This window comes from Aquarana catesbeiana, linkage group LG01 (genome assembly GCF_042186555.1).
Source record: "Aquarana catesbeiana isolate 2022-GZ linkage group LG01, ASM4218655v1, whole genome shotgun sequence".
In the NCBI taxonomy this organism is placed as follows: Eukaryota; Metazoa; Chordata; class Amphibia; order Anura; family Ranidae; genus Aquarana; species Aquarana catesbeiana.
Window position 1 is genome coordinate 455633281 of NC_133324.1, and position 18978 is coordinate 455652258.

The following is an 18978-nucleotide window of genomic DNA, read 5'->3' on the forward strand; positions in this document are numbered from 1 at the left end:
TGCTGTTCCTAGTGATCAGGAATCTCTCTCTATTCCCTGTCAGTACACTCCCCCCACAGTTAGAAACACCTCCCTAGGGAACACTTAACCCCTTGATCGCCCCCTAGTGTTAACCCCTTCCCTGCCAGTGACATTTATACAGTAATCAGTGCCTATTTATAGCACTGATCGCTGTATAAATGCCACTGGTCCCAAAAAAGTGTCAAAAGTGTCCAATCTGTTGCAGAAATAGTCAGCAAGATCGATATTCACTGCCATTACTAGTAAAACAAAAATATTAAAAATGCCATAAATATATCCCCTATTTTGTAGACGCTATAACTTTTGCGCAAACCAATCAATATATGCTTATGGCGATTTTTTTTTTTACTAAAAATTTGTAGAAGAATACAGATTGGCCTAAACTGATGAAGATTTTTTTTCTTTTAGTTTATTTTGGGATATTTATTATAACAAAAAGTAAAAAAATTTTTTTTTCAAAATTGGTTGGTCTTTTTTTGTTTATAGTGCAAAAAATAAAAAAAGGCAGGGGTGATCAAATACCACCAAAAGAAAGCTCTATTTCTGGGAAAAAAAGGACAAATTTTGTTTGCGTCGTCGTATGGCCACGCAGTTGTCAGTTAAAGCGACGCAGCGTCGTATTGCAAAAAATGGCCTGGCCAGGAAGTGGGTAAATCCTTCCGGGTGGTGGTTGTAGTGGGTGGTTAATAGATGTTTTCTTTAAAAGTATTTTTTAACCCTTTTGCTGCCACATCATTTTTTTAATATTTTGTGCATTTTAGGTGCGCAAGAAGCCTAAAACACCTAAAACATAATATGACTATCTTTCCTAGGAAAGAAGTCAAATTGATCTGGTAAGCAGATCATTTATCTATTCCACTATTGGTGAATGCAGCTTTCCTAAAGCTTGGTGGAGGATTCAATATCTTTATTGGAAGACACTGCTCTAATCGGAGGATTGAAGTTGTTTCACATTTATATGGCGTTGTGGACTGTTTTGTGTTTCATTTCACACTACCAATGGGTTCACACCATTTGGAAATTAGTTATTTACATTCATTATATCTATGTATAGATATCTGCTTCACAATTGGTTTAACACATTGTTCTAATTGAAAGACTGTAGCTATTCTATACGTATGTTTTGCTGTGGATTTTCCTTGCTATTTATTCACATAATTATGTGTTTTCACTTTTTTTGGGATTAATTATATATATAGACACATGCATTCTAGCGGGCCGGTATATCTATATTGATTAGCTGGCACGCACTATTCACAATTAGCGCCCCCTGTACCTAATATTTTATTTATCACTAGGAGCACATCACTCTTTTTGAGGGGAGCAGCATTATATTTCTATTCAGATTTCTTTTACTAAAAACTATTACTAGTGTCGCGGGGTTTACCATTTAAATATTTAAGACCAGATGGAAGCCAGGGAATCACTTTCCACACTTCCATCCAGCCTTCCCTCAACCCCAGCTGAGGCTTCCGAGGACCAACCTGGGCCTTCCATCCTGGTATAGTATTTTTTAACAACAAAAAGTGTTTTACATATCAATAGACAGTAGGGGCCAGAAATGATTGTGACAAGAATGAAAAATGCTGGGCTTAGAATGATAGTCTTTTCTATTTGTTAACATTCAATTTGCAACAGTCATGAGCTGAAATTGATGGCCTGGGTTCAGTCTGGTCTGACAGAAGACGCAGCCTGCTGTAGTACCACAGCCTGGGGACATATATGTCATCTGCTGCTGTTCCTGATCTCTGGGAGTCCTGGACCAGGTTGTGCTCCCTTAAATATGGACTTCTCAGGCTATCAATTTTAATTTACAAAGAGTTGATGTCTGCCCTGGGGGCCAAAAGCTTCGCAAATTCAAGCAGTTTCTCCAGCGTTGCCTTCCTCTTTATTTTGTTATTATGAGCCAGAACAAATGGAGATTTTTTTATATGAAAATACTTGCCTATGTGTTTTTTTTTTCAAAAAGGACAGTTTGTTTGTGAGTAAGCAGTTATATTTCAAAAATACAATGTCAAATTAACAAGGGACACCAACACAAACCAACCTCTTTGAGCTTTATAAAAATACAAGAATAATAATGTTGTTGTGGAAACCTGACACACCAAAAAAAAAAAAAAAAAATTAGGGAGATCACTAGAAACTAATTTAAGAATAATCCAAAAAACAGGAGATCTTGATTAAAAATAAAAAAAAAAGATGACTATAAAAAATTATTCTAAACATTATTATGGAGATCTGGCTTTAAAAACAAAAAAGATTATTCATGAGATCACGAGAAATAATAAAGAAAGCAGTTTGTCATAACTCTGTGTAAATATTAGCAGCAAAACAACTTCATTATTCTAGCATTATAAAGAACAAAAGAATGCGTTGCATTAAAAGATCCAATAATTTGCAGCGTGACGAATGTGCTATCTCCATTACGAACACTAGTTTTACCAGACCGAGCGCTTCTGTCTCGTACTTGATTCTGAGCATGCGTGATTTTTTGCACGTTGGAATTGCATACAGACAATCGCATTTTCGGATAGGAACTTTTTCCGACCGAAAAATAGAGAACCTGCTCTCAATCTTTTGCTGGCTGGAATTCCGCCAACAAAATTCCGATGGAGCATACACACTGTCGCATTTTCCAAACAAAACCTCTCACCGGAGTTTTGCTGTCAGCATTTCCGATCATGTGTATGAGGCATAAGGGTATAAAGTGTCCTCCCTGATCCTCCCTGATCCCCTAAGGCAATTGCATACTGGAACAACAATTTCTGGTGTTATTACCGATAAACATTAAATAGCTAATTAATTGTTCTGTGCATTCAGAACATCCAGCCTTCAACAATCAACTCAGCTGGCTAAAACCTATTCCACATTTTCACAGCTTTCTGTGAAGATATCTTTCTGTATTCATAGCAGAAACCTATTTTCCTCCAGTCGCAAACAATGCTCCTTGTCCCTTGTAATTAGGCTTAGTTCACACATGGGCAATTTGAATGGCGGGCGGAATTGCCACAATTCTGGCCACGATTCCAAATTGGGGCAAATTGCTTGACGCATGTGCGATGCCCTTACTTCTTAATGGCACCCCAATCGTGCTGTTATTTCGCCGCGATAAATCGCACTGAAATCGCAAAACAAGAAGGAGCAGGAGCCTGTTCTGAGTGACAGCATCCCACATTGCGATTTGCTGTGATTGCAGTGCGATTTATCATGTCAAAATCATGGCGCGATTGGGGTGCCATTAAGAAGTAATGGCATTGCACACGCATCACGCGATTTGCCACGATTTGGAATCGCGGGCAGATTCCAGCACACCATAATGATAATGCAACACATAGCGTGAATGGTCCCCAAAAGCTTTCTGCCTTCAGATGCCTGCACATGAGTATTTTTCATATAGTTTCTCAAGCACCCCAAGTGCTCTCTTAACTCTCCATTGGTTCTTGAACATGATGGACAATCCCAGAGGGCAAAAGGAAGTTAGAAGAGAAATGGAAAATTTCATTAACAGAGCCTCACATTTTTTTGCAGCTGCATAAAAAAACATGTTTGTACCACAGGGTGACCGTATTTCATTTGTGATGGCTTTTAGGGGACCTTAATGTAACAATAGTTTTATTTTGCATATAGTCAAATGCAAGGGTTACAGATAATAAGGTAACATCTATAAAGTCAGAGGTCATAAAGTAAGTATCTTACCTCCATCTTTAAGTGCCGGAAGATCCTTTTCAACTAGCTTAAAATCTTCAGGTTTTGGAGCGCCATCAAAATGCTTCACCATTGTCCATGACTTTGCTACAACCATGATTACTGACCTGTCATACAAGATAGTTTATTCAAATATAAATGAGACATGTTGCATGAAAAAAGTTATTTATATGTCCACCTGAACTGTGAGTGAATGGTACCAGTGACACAACGCTATTTTTTGATGTATGTAGGATGGGGAGGCAGACAAAGCATATCTAAAACAAAAAAACCCTAAAACATAAATGTATATATTGCAGTTTACCAGTCCATAGATGTGATGACTGCATCAGAATGTAGCTAATGGCTAAAAATGGCCATTTCTGAATTGCAGAGAGAACCAGCTTAGGTCTTGGAAAACAATGGCCCTACTTCTATCACAATTTTTTATATTATTTACATACTTATATTTTTTATTGTTTTGAATTGTGTTTTTTTTTTTCCTTGTAAGACCTTCCGTGCTCTGGTCAAGCAAACATGGACATGGGAGGTAAGGCTAAAGTGCTATTATATCCATGAATTACTGGGTGTCAAAGATGTACCACTGACTGGAGGTGGCCCAGTTTACTCTTAAAATACTAACCTGCCCTGATGCATGTGTTGTCTCAGAGAGGATCATAAGCACAGTTGGGGTCCGTGACTGAGAAGCTGAAGTTTAATAACCTGGGGGGAGGGTGTGTGGTGTTTTGGGTGCACAGTATTTTCACTTTCTGTTTTAACGAATGCGGTGAGGTGCTGCAGCAAAAAGGCAGCTCTTGAATGGACTTTCAGCAACAACTGCCTGATGCGCTCTAATCACCTCAAGCTAAAACCTTATAATCTGCTAAATAACTGGGCAGCAGCAGAACATGTAGAACAGAACAGGAGAATTATCCAACATGTACTAAAGAATAGAAGTTTTACTATGAGAATTTAGAGACCATACATGCACAGCAGTGTAAAATTTAACAGCTGCATTTTAGGCCCACATATACTAGAGACAAAAAGCACATGTAGCGGTACCCCCGTGAGGGCTGCTGATTGACTCTATACCCCACTGGCTACCCCGACTCTGCAGATCCTCTCTTACCTCTGACACCTTGGGTTCCATTCTGCAATGTGACATTAGCAATGAGAAACTCACACAATATCACTAAACCACTCAGAAAAGTTTACTAAAATAAGTAATGGAACACAATGAAGAGCATGAATAAACACAAATTATGATTGGCAACTGTTATAAATTAAAGCACGTATACAGAACTTAGACCTCTATAGTTAATTTAATGAGTATATGTGAACAGGTGCACAGAGGGATAAGTACTCAATATTTTCAAAACATATTAAATACCTTCCCACTGAGGCCTCAACACACAGACCAAAATGAAATATATATTTTACATTCAGAAACAAAGTATAAAGTCTAGCATATACTCAATGGCTACCCCTAGGTTGTGATTCAACTTATGAGTGTAGCAGCAATGCTTGGGAAAAGAGGAGAATGGTGAAAGTTCTTTCAACTCCGGATATCTTCAGTTAGCCTGGTGTTTAAACTGCAGTATTTGTAATCCACAAAGACAAAGGCAAAGAAATAAAAAGCAAAAAAAAAGTTGTGTTAATAAAAATGAAATAAGCAAATTAATGTGATATGATAATCTAATAGATTGAATTGACAAATAAATTGATAAAGATTATGAAAACCCTACAGTAACAAGCTGATAAGAGGTGATCAAAAATACAAATGAAGTGACAAACAATAAACAAATGAATCCTGTGTGGTGATAGATACAAATAGCCTATTGAGTAAACAAAAGGCAACCAATTCAACAAATATGAGAATATCATGAATGGAAAAAATGATACATAGACCAACAAATAAGCATATAAACTTAAATAAGAATAAATATAAACATAAAAGTCTCTTCCATAATGTTTCCCAACGGGGAGTGAATGATGAAAACACCCTGTGAAGGATCTTCTATATTCAAAGGACACCATGACTCCACCACCACATAAATTGAAGGCTTACCAGCTATACAAGCTGTCAAAGCTTGTGGCTAATACCCAGCTAGGGCCTTTAAATCCTCCCGATACCTCCAGTGGCTAACGAGCCGAGCGTTTCTGCAGACTTGATGGGTGACCAACAATTCAGACAAACGGCCACGAACGTATCCTCAGTGGGTAGGTTAAGCAAGGAGCCGTCCTCCTCCTGGCTTGTCCAAAAGGTAACGATGTGACCGGTGGCCACGCCTGGGGTCACCCATCAAGTCTGCAGGAACGCTCGGCTCGTTAGCCACTGGACGTATGAGACACCCTAATCACCCCGTGCTGTCTCCAGAGATTTGCCCCAAAATGCTGCATCCAAGAGAGTGTTTGGCCCACGCTGCCTGTGAAACAGTTTCACAGGCAACAGATTGTGAGAATTGCCAGAGCTGTTCAGTGTATGAAACTGTCAGATAATGACACTGCATGCAGGGAGAGACACCAGCTGTCAAAAGTCAGTGATGATGTCGGGGGCGGGCGGGACCAAACGGCCATCAAACACCAGCCAATAGGATGGGGTCTGGGCGGGCCGCTACATTTATGTAGCCCCGCTCCCTCTCTGAAGCAGCTCAAACATTGGCTGGTGTTTATAGCGCTTGGTCCCGCCCACTCCCGACATCGTGGCTGAGTTGTAAGTCATCACAACTCAGCCGCAATGTTGAGGGTGGGCGGGACCAAGCGCCAACACCAGCCAATGATTGGGCTGCTTCAGAGAGGGGGCGGAGCCAGAGAAATGTAGCGGCCCGCCCAGACCCATCTTATTGGCTGGTGTTTGGTAGCTGTTCAGTCTCGCCCACCACCGACATCACCGACATTCCGGCGGACGAGTTCGGTTGAAAAGTCCGCCCGTGTGTACACGGCATAAGAGTTGTAGACAAAGGAATAAATCACGATTGGTCTCTGTTTATCAATTTAGGGGTGACAACTGCTAGTCTGGTTGCTAAGATTTCGGCCAAGAAATTGACATCAGTATTTATGTTAAAACTTTTTTATTCAAGTGATTGTAAAGGCTCGTTTTTTTTCCTATAAAAATAATAAACATGTTATACTTACCTGCTCTGTGCAGTGGATTTGCACAGAGCAGCCCAGTTCCTCCTCTTCTCGGGTCCCTCTTCTATGATCCTGGCCCCTCCCTCCTGTTCAGTGCCCCCACAGCAAGCAGCTTGCTATGGGGGCACCCAAGCCGAGTCACAGCTCCCTGTGTCCTTTCAGACACATTGAGCCCTGATCCAGCCCCGCCCCCTCTCTCCCCTGATTGGCTAGATGACTTTGATTGACAGCAGCAGGAGCCATTGGCGCCACTGCTGTGTCTCAGCCAATCAGGAGGGAGAATCTCGGACAGGTGAGACACTTGTGGACATCGCTGGACAGAGAGGGACCTCAGGTAAGTGTTAGGGGGCCGAGGGGGGCTGCTAAACACAGAAGGCTTTTTATCTTAATGCATAGAATATATAAGATAAAAAAAAACCTTCTGCCTTTACAACCCCTTTAAGTATTTGCGGACAATACAGTTTGCAATACAAATACAAACCGTTACCGAACAAATGTATACAAATTTGTACATGCACCACATGATGAGCAACAGACATAAGTATTTACTAAGGAGATGGGCCTATAGGATTCTGGTAGCAGCTTGTCTTTGCTGAGTTTTGGCAAGACTATTATTATTGCCTCATTCGTGGAAGGTAAGTACCCAAGATCTGCTGCAGCATTATATGTTTTATGTAGTGCAGGTAAGAGGGTTTCAGTATATTTTTTGTTTACCTCCAATAGAAGGCCATCCGCCCCTGGTGATGTATCATTAGAAAATCCAACCAATGCCTCAGTAATTTCTTCAAGTGTTATCGGACCATTAAGGATAGCCAAGTCTGCCTCATTCACTGTAGGAAGAAGACACCTGTCTAGGAACTGTAATATCTCAGCCTGGGATGACACGAACTTAGAGGAATACAAATCTGTATAAAAATGTTGGAAGGTCTGTATAATCTCAGCGTGGGCATAAGTAACCACTCCCTGCACGTTAGTAATAGCATCAATATAAGATGATGCCTGTTGTGTTCTTGCTACCATGGCCAACACGCACCCTGTATTTTCTCCTTCCTCAAAGTATTTTTATTGGATAAAGAAATGTTTGTTCTCTGCGATGATGAGAGACAAGTTCTTATACATAGATTGGTTCTCCAGCCATCTACTCTCTGTAGTTGGGGTAGGGTTAGTTACATTTTCTACCTCTGCCTTTTTCACCTCCTGAACAACAAAGTTCTCCCAGGATTTGGTGTTGGATTTTATAGTGGATAACTCTTTTATGATTTGTCCCTTCAAGAAAGCGTTAATAGTGTCCCATATCACTGCTATCAGGGCAGAATCAGAATTAATGGTGAAGAAAACCTCAAGTAGTTCAGGAACAGGATAATTTTCTGGAAATAGAGAAAGCCAGAAAAGGTTAACCCTCCTTAAGGAGCCCTTGTTGAGTCCCTTTGTAGACATATAGGGCACAACTGGGCCAGTAGAGAAAACCGAGGAACAAATTGTTGACCAACATGGTCAATATAATGCCCATTTTACTAGAGACAAAGGGCACAAGTTGGGGCTTTACTACAAGAATGAAAATACCACAGAGAAAACTGCCTTATAAAATTGACCATCACCAGGACAATTTTATACTGGGATTAGGCCTTTCTGGTGTATGGCTACATTTTATTTTATCTATGGGGAATAGGGGTGCTGTGAATGTGAATTATGTAATGTGAGGTGGTTTAGGTGCACAGTGTTCTTGCAGATTGAGTAAGAAAAAGTAGGTAAGTTGTTCAGAACTAGAGATCTAGCTATCAATCAGTTGTTGTGGACAGATATTGGTCCTTAAAACGATTTTGGGTGTATAGATATGTGCACACAGACAGGACACATAAGAAATTGTACCCCAGCACTGAAATTCAGAGAACTCAAGCATATTTTGTTAAAGCAGATGTAAACCCAACCACTAAAGTATCATATAAACTTTACCTTGACAATATAACTCAGAAAAAGTCATGTTAAAAAATGCAATTAGCAAAAATTAGGAATTATGAACACATGCAGTTGATCATCCCTGTAGTACACGAGCACAGGGAAAGGCTGTAAAGAAGCTGTGAAAAAAATAATTTAAAAGGAGAAGTGCAGCCAAAGCTCATTTGGCTGGACTTCTCCTATGGATCACAGGAGTGCAATTCGTTTCTCACTCCTGTGACCCATTTTCAGCAGAGAGTGGGCTGAAGTTCACTCTTTGCTGACGTCATAGATTTCAGTCCAGGCACGCGTCATCGCCAAAATGGAGTCGGGGTCCACCAGGTTCCTGGACTGATGCCTGCCTCAGCCTCTCAGCGAGCCGCTCCCCACCCCTCCACAGCCCAGCACTCCAGTGAGCGAGGAGGAGGCAGAGCGGAGAGCTGCTGATTGAAGTCAGCATGTCTCTGCTCGGGGAGCTGTCAGAACTAAGTGATTAGCAGTGTTTGATTGCTCGGTTCTCAGTGTAGAGACGCTGGGGTACAGGTGCAGTATCGGACCAATTCTGCATCCACCTAGGTAAGTATGATGGGGGAAAAAAAAAACCTCCTTTTAAAGCCAGCAAAATTAGGGGCGGACTATCACTTTGTCATGGAGAGTGCAGTGTAAGGAATCTAAGATCACTACACTGCCGCCTGTGTTGGGAGGTGGGCACATCGTTAATGACAACAACTCCCTCCCTCTAGCGTGGTGTCATCCATACAGGTCATCCTGCTGAGGGGGCGGAGCGGGGTGGGCAGGAGGGTAATGTGGGAAGAGGGCACAGTTTGCCTGGTACAACTATGCCTAGCACAGAATATGCTGTCAAATGCAGCACAGTAGACAGGGAGTGGCTTTGTCCCTGCATGTAGATGTAGATCGTAGCACCCGCCTGCACAGTACACTGTACTACTAGTCCTTCAGCAAGAGTGGAGTGAATCAGGCAGAGCACATAAGGTTGGGAAGGCATTGGCTATTAGTGCTTTCTGGAGTTATTCTAGATGCATGCAACTTTCCTGCTTCTCTGCTTGCCTTCTCTCTCCCCTCTCCTTTCATTAGGGTTGCCACCTCATCCCTATAAGACCGAACACATATTAATTACACAGATTCTGTGGCTGATTAAGGTGGTAATTAAACTCACTTGGTGTCTTATCTGAATTAAATTAGCATCAGAACATTTAACATTTCTGCGCCACGTGTGTAGAAAATCTCCTTATATTTTTCAGTGCAGAGGTGTGCCATTAAGAGTTAATGGCATCCCCATGTGTTTTCTTAACACAGCGTTTTTTTATGCAGGCGTGGGAACATGTGCAATTTATACACACTGACTCCCACGCCCACACTGATGTGAGCCTAGCCAAATTTTTGGTGGGCATAATTTTTTTTTTGGCGGGGGGGGGGGGGGGCAGAATTTCATGCTTGGACCCAGGCAGTACAATGTCTTGGGCCAGCCCTGGCTACTGGAAAACCAACCTTTAAAGTGAGGGGGCTAGCTTATCCAAATACCCCTTTACTGGTCCTTCTATGCCATCTGACCAAAGTTTAAAGACCAGGCAGTGCATTATTGGTAGATGGTTGCTATGGTGGACAAATTGTGCATTAGTTCACTAGAGCAGCGTACTGCAAATATATTGGGTTCACCTGGAATCCATGCTCTTTCTGAACCCAAATCTCATCCATATTCCTTAAAAATTCCAATGGTAAAATGAGAGTTCCCAGCCACTCATGCATCTTTTCTTGTCCGTGGAAAGGGTGTTGCAGAACTAACCCTCACCTAATCAATAGGTCTGGAGTATTTTATAATGCCCAGGAAAACCACCATTATTGACAACTATCTTGGGTAAGTATATACTGTATTTGCATAGGGCAAACAGTTACACTCTGAAAACCAGCATATAATGTTTCAGGATGAAATTATGAGTTGTTAGAGACCAAATTCAATATATACCTGATGTATATTTCTACTAGGGGGTCTAATTTGTCCTATAAGTTTTCTGGACCTAGTAATATAGCTGTGTTTGGTGTCTAACTAAAATATTTTTTCTTCTTCGTTACTGTAAACACTTTTTAGGAAGGTAACTCCATTACAACAGGAAGTAAAGAATATGCATTAAAATTAACCCTAACTAACTAGTTTTAGCTCCGTCTGGGTCAATATCCCAGCCTCACATATGTGTATTTTTTTTAAAATGCACACCAGATCATTTAGAACCTCTAATGACAGGACCTTGGCAGAAGTCCTTTGAAGCCCTTTGGCTAGTTAAGGTTTATAAGTGTTTTGCTTGTGTCTTTTAAGGTTATTTTGCGGTTTAAGCCAAGGAAGCAATTAAAACTCTGTAGTGTATTAATGTGCTTTACTGAACAGAAAAGCTGCACATACAATGGGGAGTAGCGTACTATGAGAGAGGACTTATTACAGCTGTTTCCTGCACTACTCTGCATTTGAGGGAAACTGCTACTACAGTGTACCGTGTTGTGAGCCCCGTGATGTGCCCTGCTCTGTGCCCCATCCAATGCTGTGAGCCTGTGATGTGCCCTGCTGTGTGCCATATGCCCTGCTGTGAGCCCCATGATGTGCCCTGCTGTGTGCCCCATGCCCTGCTGTGAGCCCTGTGATGTGCCCTACTCTGTGCCCCATCCCCTGCTGTGAGCCTGTGATGTGCCCTGCTGTGTGCCCTATGCCCTGCTGTGAGCCCCATGATGTGCCCTGCTGTATGCCCCATGCCCTGCTGTGATCCTGTGATGTGCCCTGCTGTGTGCCCCTCAATGTGCCCCATGCCCTGCTGTGAGCCCTTTCATGTGCCATGTGCCCTGCTGTGTGTCCCTTGATGTGCCCCATGTTCTGCTGTATACCCCATGTTCTGCTGTGTGTCCCATGTTCTGCTGTGTTCCCTGTAATGTTCTCTGTGTTCTGCTGTGTGCCCCTTGATGTGCCCTATGCCCTGCTGTGAGCCCCATAATGTGCCATGTGCCCTGCTGTGTGTCCCTTGTTGTGCCCCATGTTCTGCTGTGTGCCCCATGTTCTGCTAAGTGCCCCATGGTGTGCCCCATTTTCTTCTGTGTGACCCATGTTCTGCTCTGTGTCCCATGATGTGCCCCATTTTTTGCTGTGTTCCCCATGTTCTGCTGTGTGCCCCATGATGTGCCCCATGTTCTGCTGTGAGCCTCATGCCCTGCTGTTAATCCCGTAATGTTCCCTGTGCCTGCTGTGTGCTCCTTGTGCCCCGTGTTCTGCTGTGTGCCCTTCGATGTGCCCCATGTTCTGCTGTGTGCCTTGCTGCCCCCCATGTAATGTGCCTTATTGTGCCCCATAATGTGCCCTGCTGCCCTCACATGTAATGTGCCCTATTGTGCCCCATAATGTGCTCTGCTTTCCCCCCTATATTGTGTCCTCCTGACCTTTTATACGCTGCCCTGCTTCCCCCTGTATACTGCTTATCTGCAGTTAAACACAGAATTGAGCATCTGTGCAGAAAAAAACCAGCACAAGTTTCAGATAATATAGGTAAGTGCTAACATTTATTCATATTATTTAATGCTATTTCTTAAAATAATTGTTGTTATATTACAGCTCACAGATTACACGGATGTTCTGTCAGCTGTAGATCTGAATGTTATTTCAAGGGTTCCCTGAGATCTCAAACTTTTTGCCAGGGGTTCCCCGAAGGTAAAAAGGTTGAGAAACACTGATCTATGGTCTAAAAATCACCAAAAAATAGCCAAAGCAACACAATGAGGCATCTGCATTTCTCGACTCGACTGCTTTTTGTTTAGCACAGACAGGAGATTTTAATCTGACCATCGTGTCACTGACATTTGAATTTTGCGGCAAATGAGGGTGGTATCATCATGTTCAACCCCCACTTTATCATTATCATCACACTGAAGCACAGATAAATTGTTCCATATCACAAACGTTTAGAAACTTTAAGCAGAATTCTTGCATTTGTATGCAGCAGGTATAGATGAAAATACCACTTATCTTTATGCAAGTTTGGCTGTTTTTACTTATTATAATTTACTGCCAATCACCAGCAAATACATTTTACCTTTTTTGCAGCAAATTACTTTAGTGCTACCAACAGTTGCAAACAATTTCCAGAATAATTTTTGTGAAGCTTCATTTGACCATGATAATCATATCTCACATTTAAATTACCTCCAGACATACAGACAAGCCTGGATTAGAAAGCATTTACACTACTCACATCTTTAACGCTATTACCTAAAACTTCAATAAACTGTGAAGATTGATTAAAAAAAAGGTAGAATTCCCGTAAACTGGGAGTATACCTAGAAATTAGAGAAAATTTACAACGTAAAAGGATTAAGTGTTCACTTTTGTCTGTAAATCAGATTCATGATTGCACAGCGCATAAGACTGTGCTGGCAGAGAGGTAGTAAGCACACTTTGCACACTGTGTTCCCTGCAGAGGCAGCTTTCCAGTAAGGAGATCATGACACTTACTTGAGGGAAGCTTCTGTATGGTGAATAGATTTCCTTGTTGGTCAGTGAGCAAGTAACAATGCAGAAGTGAGGGTTTAGCCCGCAATTATACAAGCCTGAGAATATCCTTCCAACCCTCTCTTGCTCACGATCATCAGTATTTACTCCCCTTCTCTATTCCCTCCTTTGACAAGCACACACAGAGCATGGAGGCCGCCTTCTATCCATTACTAGAACAACACTGTGTTTGCTTTTTTGGTGTAGATGTAAACCCAGATAACAAAATTGTGAATTGATCTCAATAATATACAGCTATAAATATAACAGTTATACGCAAAAAAAACAATGTACCATAGGATAAGTTTCACATAGACAGCCTGTAGGATGATTAAAAAATCGATGCACCTGTGAAGGAGAAGAAAAGAGATGGTGAGAAGAATGAATGAATGCTTTGCTGCCATGTTAAACTGGCATAACGCTTATGATTGGACCATCTTAATGTATTACTGTAATGCAGTCAGGCTACATATGCATTAATAAATCTACATCTTTTTCCATTCTTTTTTAAATTTTTTAATTTTTTTGTATCTGTTAATCTTTGTACCCTGTGTAGCCATCACATTGGAGAGCCGGACTGCAGCTCTCACACACAAGCTTTCCTGTGGCCCGACACACCCCACCAATGAACACTGCTCTAATCTGCACCCCTCTTGCATTTTAAGCAGAGCTGTTGATTATAGTGCTCAGGAGGATGTGTCAGAGAGCTGGGCTACAGCTTGTGTGTAAGTACAGCAGCTATGGGACACAGTGCTTTGAAGAGAGATAAGAAAACTCTGCAGATATATGTGCCCAGCTCAAAATTCATGAATCGGGTTTACATCCAATTTAACTAAAGGCACCACTTCTATTGTATCTAAATCACCTAGCACTCAAATGGATTTTTTTTAGATCCACCAGCAACCACCACACCCAAATCCAAGAAACAAGGCAATCTGAAGGCTTGAAATCCACAGACATGTGGGTCCAGGGCCTCCCTTCATTGGGTATGGGTTATAGGAGGCCCACTGGAAGGTGTCGTGGAGTCTTACTCTGAGCACACACAGAACAGGCAGCTACGAAGGCAGTTACATCAGCATGTAGACTAGGCCACCAGAATTGTTGGGAAATGGCCAAAAGAGTTGAGTCTTCCCAAAGTAGCCAGCAGCCTTGGGAGAATGGTAAGACTGGAGCACGGCAGTATGGAGATTCTCTGGGACAAAGCAGCAGTCACAAGGTTTCTTAGGAGGAGCATGGACCTGAGCTGCAAAAAATTTGTCACCCAAAGGAGGAGTGAGACTGGTGCAAACTGTAGCCAGAATACGAACAGGGGGAATCACAGGAACCGGAACCGACTCTATCTTGGAAGTGGAGGAAAATTGTCGTGACAAAGCATCAGCCCTTACATTCTTACCGGGTAAGAATAAGACAATGTAATTGAAACTAGACAAGAAAAGAGCCCATTGCGCCCTTCTGGGAGAGAGGCATTTAGCCTCAGACAAGAATGTGAGATTTTTATGGTCAGTAAGAATGAGAACCGGCACAGTGGTACCTTCGAGGATATGTCTCCATTCTTTCAGGGCTAAAATGATCGCTAACAGCTCTCTGTCACCATTCCGCAGGTGACAATTTCTTGGAAAAGTAGCCACAGGGATGCATAGCACTCTCATCGGTAGGACATTGAGACAGAAGGGCGCCAACTCCAGTCTCAGCATCAACCTCAAGGATAAAAGGTAACGTAGGATCAGGATGGGCCAATACAGGAGAAGAAACAAAGGCAGCCTTGACACTCTTAAAGGCCTTAATGGACTTCGGAGACCAACTCTATGGGTTACCGTCCTTTCTGGTCATATCAGTCAGGGGCTTGACCAGAGACAAGAAGTTACGAATAAACTTCTGATAATAGTTGGAAAAGCCAAGAAAACTCTGCAGAGGACGTAAACCCACAGGTTGGGGACACTGTAGGACTGCTGAAAGCTTCTCTGGGTCCATCGAAAAACCAGCAGCGGAAATGACATAACTCAGGAATCTAACCTGTTTACGATGGAATTCGCACTTCTCCAATTTACAATAGAGATTGTTCTCTCTTAGTTTCTGAAGCACACGACAGACATCTGTGTGGTGGCTCTCCAGGGACTTGGAAAATATGAGGATATCGTCGAGATAAACCACCACATAAAACTGCAACAAATCTTGGAGGACATTGTTAATAAACTCCTGGAAAACTGCCGGGGCGTTACAAAGTCATGAGATTGTATGCTCCTCTCAGTATCTGGACAGTGATTGGACGTGGGGCTTAAAGGAGAGTTCAAAGTCCAGGACTACACCTAGGACCTTGGCATGTGGGGATGGGCTTATGGTTGCGTCATCTATTTTGACAGAGAGATCAGGGAAAGAGGTATGTGGGGGAGGAAAAATGATAAGTTCGGTTTCGGATAGATTAAGTTTGAGGAAGTGGTGTAACATCCAGACTGATATATCTGATAGTAAGTTAGTGATACATGAGGAGACTGAATGAGTGAGCTGAGGGGTAGAGAAATAGATTTGGGTGTCGTCAGCGTAGAGGTGGTATTGGAAGCCATGGGAGGCTATCAGCTGACCCAGGGAGGAGGTGTAGATTGAAAATAGAAGAGGTCCAAGAACAGAAACTTGGGGGACCCCAACAGAGAAAAGAAGAGGAGAGGAGGAAGTAGAATTGTAAGTAATGCTAAAGGTGCAGTTGAATAAGTAGGAAGAGAACCAGCGAAGAGTACAGTCACGGAGACCAAAGGCATGGAGATTTTTGAGGAGAGGGTGGTCAACCGTATCAAAGGCAGCAGAGAGGTCCAGGATTAGGACTACAGAATAGTGTCCATTGGTTTTGGGCGTTAGTAGATTGTTTGTTAGTTTTAGGAGAGCAGTTTCTGTGGAGTGTTGAGGATGAAATCCAGACTGAAGGGGATAAAGAAGGCTATTATCAGCAAGGTGGTCACTGAGTCGGTTGTAGACCAGACATTCAAGGAGTTTGGATAAGAAGGGGAGCAAGGAGATGGGGCGTAGGTTGTTAAGATTGGATTGGTCCAGTGAGGGCTTTTTAAGTATGGGCCTGACAAGTGCATGGTTTAGAGAGTTGGGGAAGATGCCAGAAGAGAGGGAGAAATTGAAGATGTGGGTTAGAGAGTGGAGAATAGAGCCAGAGGGTGAACGTAGCATTTGCGAGGGAACAGGATCCAGAGGGCAGGTGGTAAGATGGACGTTAGCAAGTAGTTTAGCAACCTCATCTATAATGGTGGGGTTGAAAGAGGGAAGTAATGATTGTACCTGTGGGCATGAAGTGTAAAGCGTGGAGGATATCTGAACAGTAGAGATCTCCTCGCGAATTGTATCAATCTTCTGTTTGAAGTGATTGGCAGTCTCCTGGGCAGTGAGTGAGTTGGTGGGGAGAGGCAGTGGAGGACGAAGTAGAGAGTTGAAGATAGAGAAGAGTTGATGGGATAATAAAGGTGTTAATGAGAGAAATAAAATAGGTCTTCTTGGCAATGAGGAGGCAGGAATTGTATTTTTGGAGGGCAGATTTATACTGGTTGAAATCTTTCTGAGACATCATCTTACGCCACAGGCGCTGAAGAACACAGCTGTGTTTTTTCAGACTTCTAGTGTCATCTGTTTGCCAAGGTTGAAGGAGAAGGAGACGAGGCCTAATTCTGTGTGTAGTGAGTGGGGTCAGGGTGTCCAGTGAGGCTAGAAGTTAAGTGTTGTAGACAGAAGTGGTTAGGTCAGTGCAGGAATGTCACGGAACGTCCCTCACTTCGCTTGAGTGCTTCCGTCAGTATACCGCTTCCTAAGTTCTGAAACACGAGTCCAATGGATCCGGCTATAGGAACCCCCAAGAACTAGACAACACCAGTCTTGGAGTACATCAGGACTAACTCTTTATTTGAGATCTCACACACATTTATACAGCAGGCTGACTCAAAGCTAACCTAATTAACATGAGCTAATTTACTAAAAAATTTACCCAGACCAGATGACAGACTTGTGGGCACCGAGCTTCACACAGTAGTATAAACACAATAGCTGGAGCTAATTACAATTAACAATACAAACAACAATCTCCCCCCCTCCTCAGCCTAGTCATCAACAGTTCGTCTCCTAGCCAGTCCTGAAGGCTAATGTGATCAGCTCACTCAATTAACAGGTTGAGTTCAGAATCAACCAAACCAATAATAGTCTCTACATACATCCTGGGAGATATTGCGTCCACTGGGTCTGGGGGAGTGGGTCCAAAAAAGACCACGTGGGACAGGGCAGCAGAAGACGCAGTGTCGGATTCATGAAGCCAGGTTTCGGTATTGGCGAGTAGATTAAATGAGTTAATAAAGATATTATGGAGCAAGGTGAGTTTGTTACAGACAGAATGGGCATTCTAAAGGGCAAAAGAGAAAGGGAGTCTGGTCATGGGAAGAAGAGAAATGGGAACTAGATTGTGTGCATTGTGGCTGCAGTCAGAGGGTGTAGGGTAAGGGGTGTGTTGAGTACAGGTAAATGAGGAAGGCCCAGGGTTTGGAGATATATCACCAAGGTTAGGAGAAGCAGAAGGGTGAGGGAGGTAATGTGGGAGTGTGATTTATATGAAGGAACATGCCCCAGTGTCCTGGAGTTTTTGGTGCGTGTGGATTTAGAATTAGCAGGAGTTGGTGAGTCCAGGATTAAGGAGAGGACAGAAGTGAGGGTGAAATATATAAGGTGTGGGGTGGAGAAGAGGTGCGCAGGAGAGTTAGTTTAAGGATAGAGGACACAGCTGTCAGAAGGAGTGGTAAACAGTGCATTTTAAAAGGGGGAGAAAGAGCTGAAGGTGTAAACAAGGTCACCTGTAATGTGTGTGCTAATTTTCCAAAGTTTTTTCTTGTATTCATTCGCTTTGTGCATTCACTGAAGTGCAGAGTCAGAAGTGCTTCCACTTATAGAAATACCCCCACTTTGAGAAAGAATCTCATCTGCAAACGTGCCACCCCTTGGCAAACGTGCCTTTCCCAAGAGATACTTAGTTATATACTGCTAGGGATTGGGTGGGTGCTTTAATTACTAATCAGGGAGTTAATGAAAGATGGCTGGCTAGGAAAAAATCTTACTTCAGAAACAGATTTATAATGGGACAGCTAATAAAGATAAGAAAAGGCCATAATTTTAGGTAAGGTATAGGAAGAAAACAAAAAGGAATCAAAACAATGTGGACAGTCTACAGATGGTTAAGAATATGTTTCAAAAGATGCATATGTACTTTTGTTGACCTTGTGTGTACATATATATACTGATAATTTCAATTTGTATTGCAGTATTTTTCTCCCCTCTGTATTCTCCTGAAGAAGCGGGTAACTGCGAAACATGTTGAGAGCCTGATGGCCTGCAGCTAAAGCCCCTCAGGAAATATTTCCTATGGAGGTGACTCTTTCAGTGGGGGTACAAGAGCTATCAAAGAGGGAATATTGTGATTTATTTCCCAAAAGGATGCATTTTCATTGTAACTGTATGTCACAAGAAAATAGTTAGTATAATGTAATAGAACAAAATGGAAAATATATTATATTTAAAAATATAACTATTTATAAAGCATTCACAAAACAGTAAGTTATTCATTAGCTGCCTAAATTCAATTTCACAATGGCCGGCATAAATGGATAAAATATTTTTTCTTTTCCAGATTTAAA

General features: G+C 42.3%; 1 protein-coding gene across 1 annotated transcript in view; it reads right to left on the reverse strand.

The window, feature by feature from the left end:
• LOC141147213 (prostaglandin reductase 1-like) overlaps positions 1-3827 on the reverse strand; it is a 50285-nt gene extending 46458 nt beyond the window's left edge. Inside the window, exon 1 of the mRNA XM_073634414.1 lies at positions 3718-3827. Coding sequence (XP_073490515.1) covers positions 3718-3823 — 106 coding nt within the window. The 5' untranslated portion in view covers positions 3824-3827. The remainder of the gene's footprint in view (positions 1-3717) is intronic.
• Between the last annotated feature and the right edge of the window lie 15151 nt (positions 3828-18978).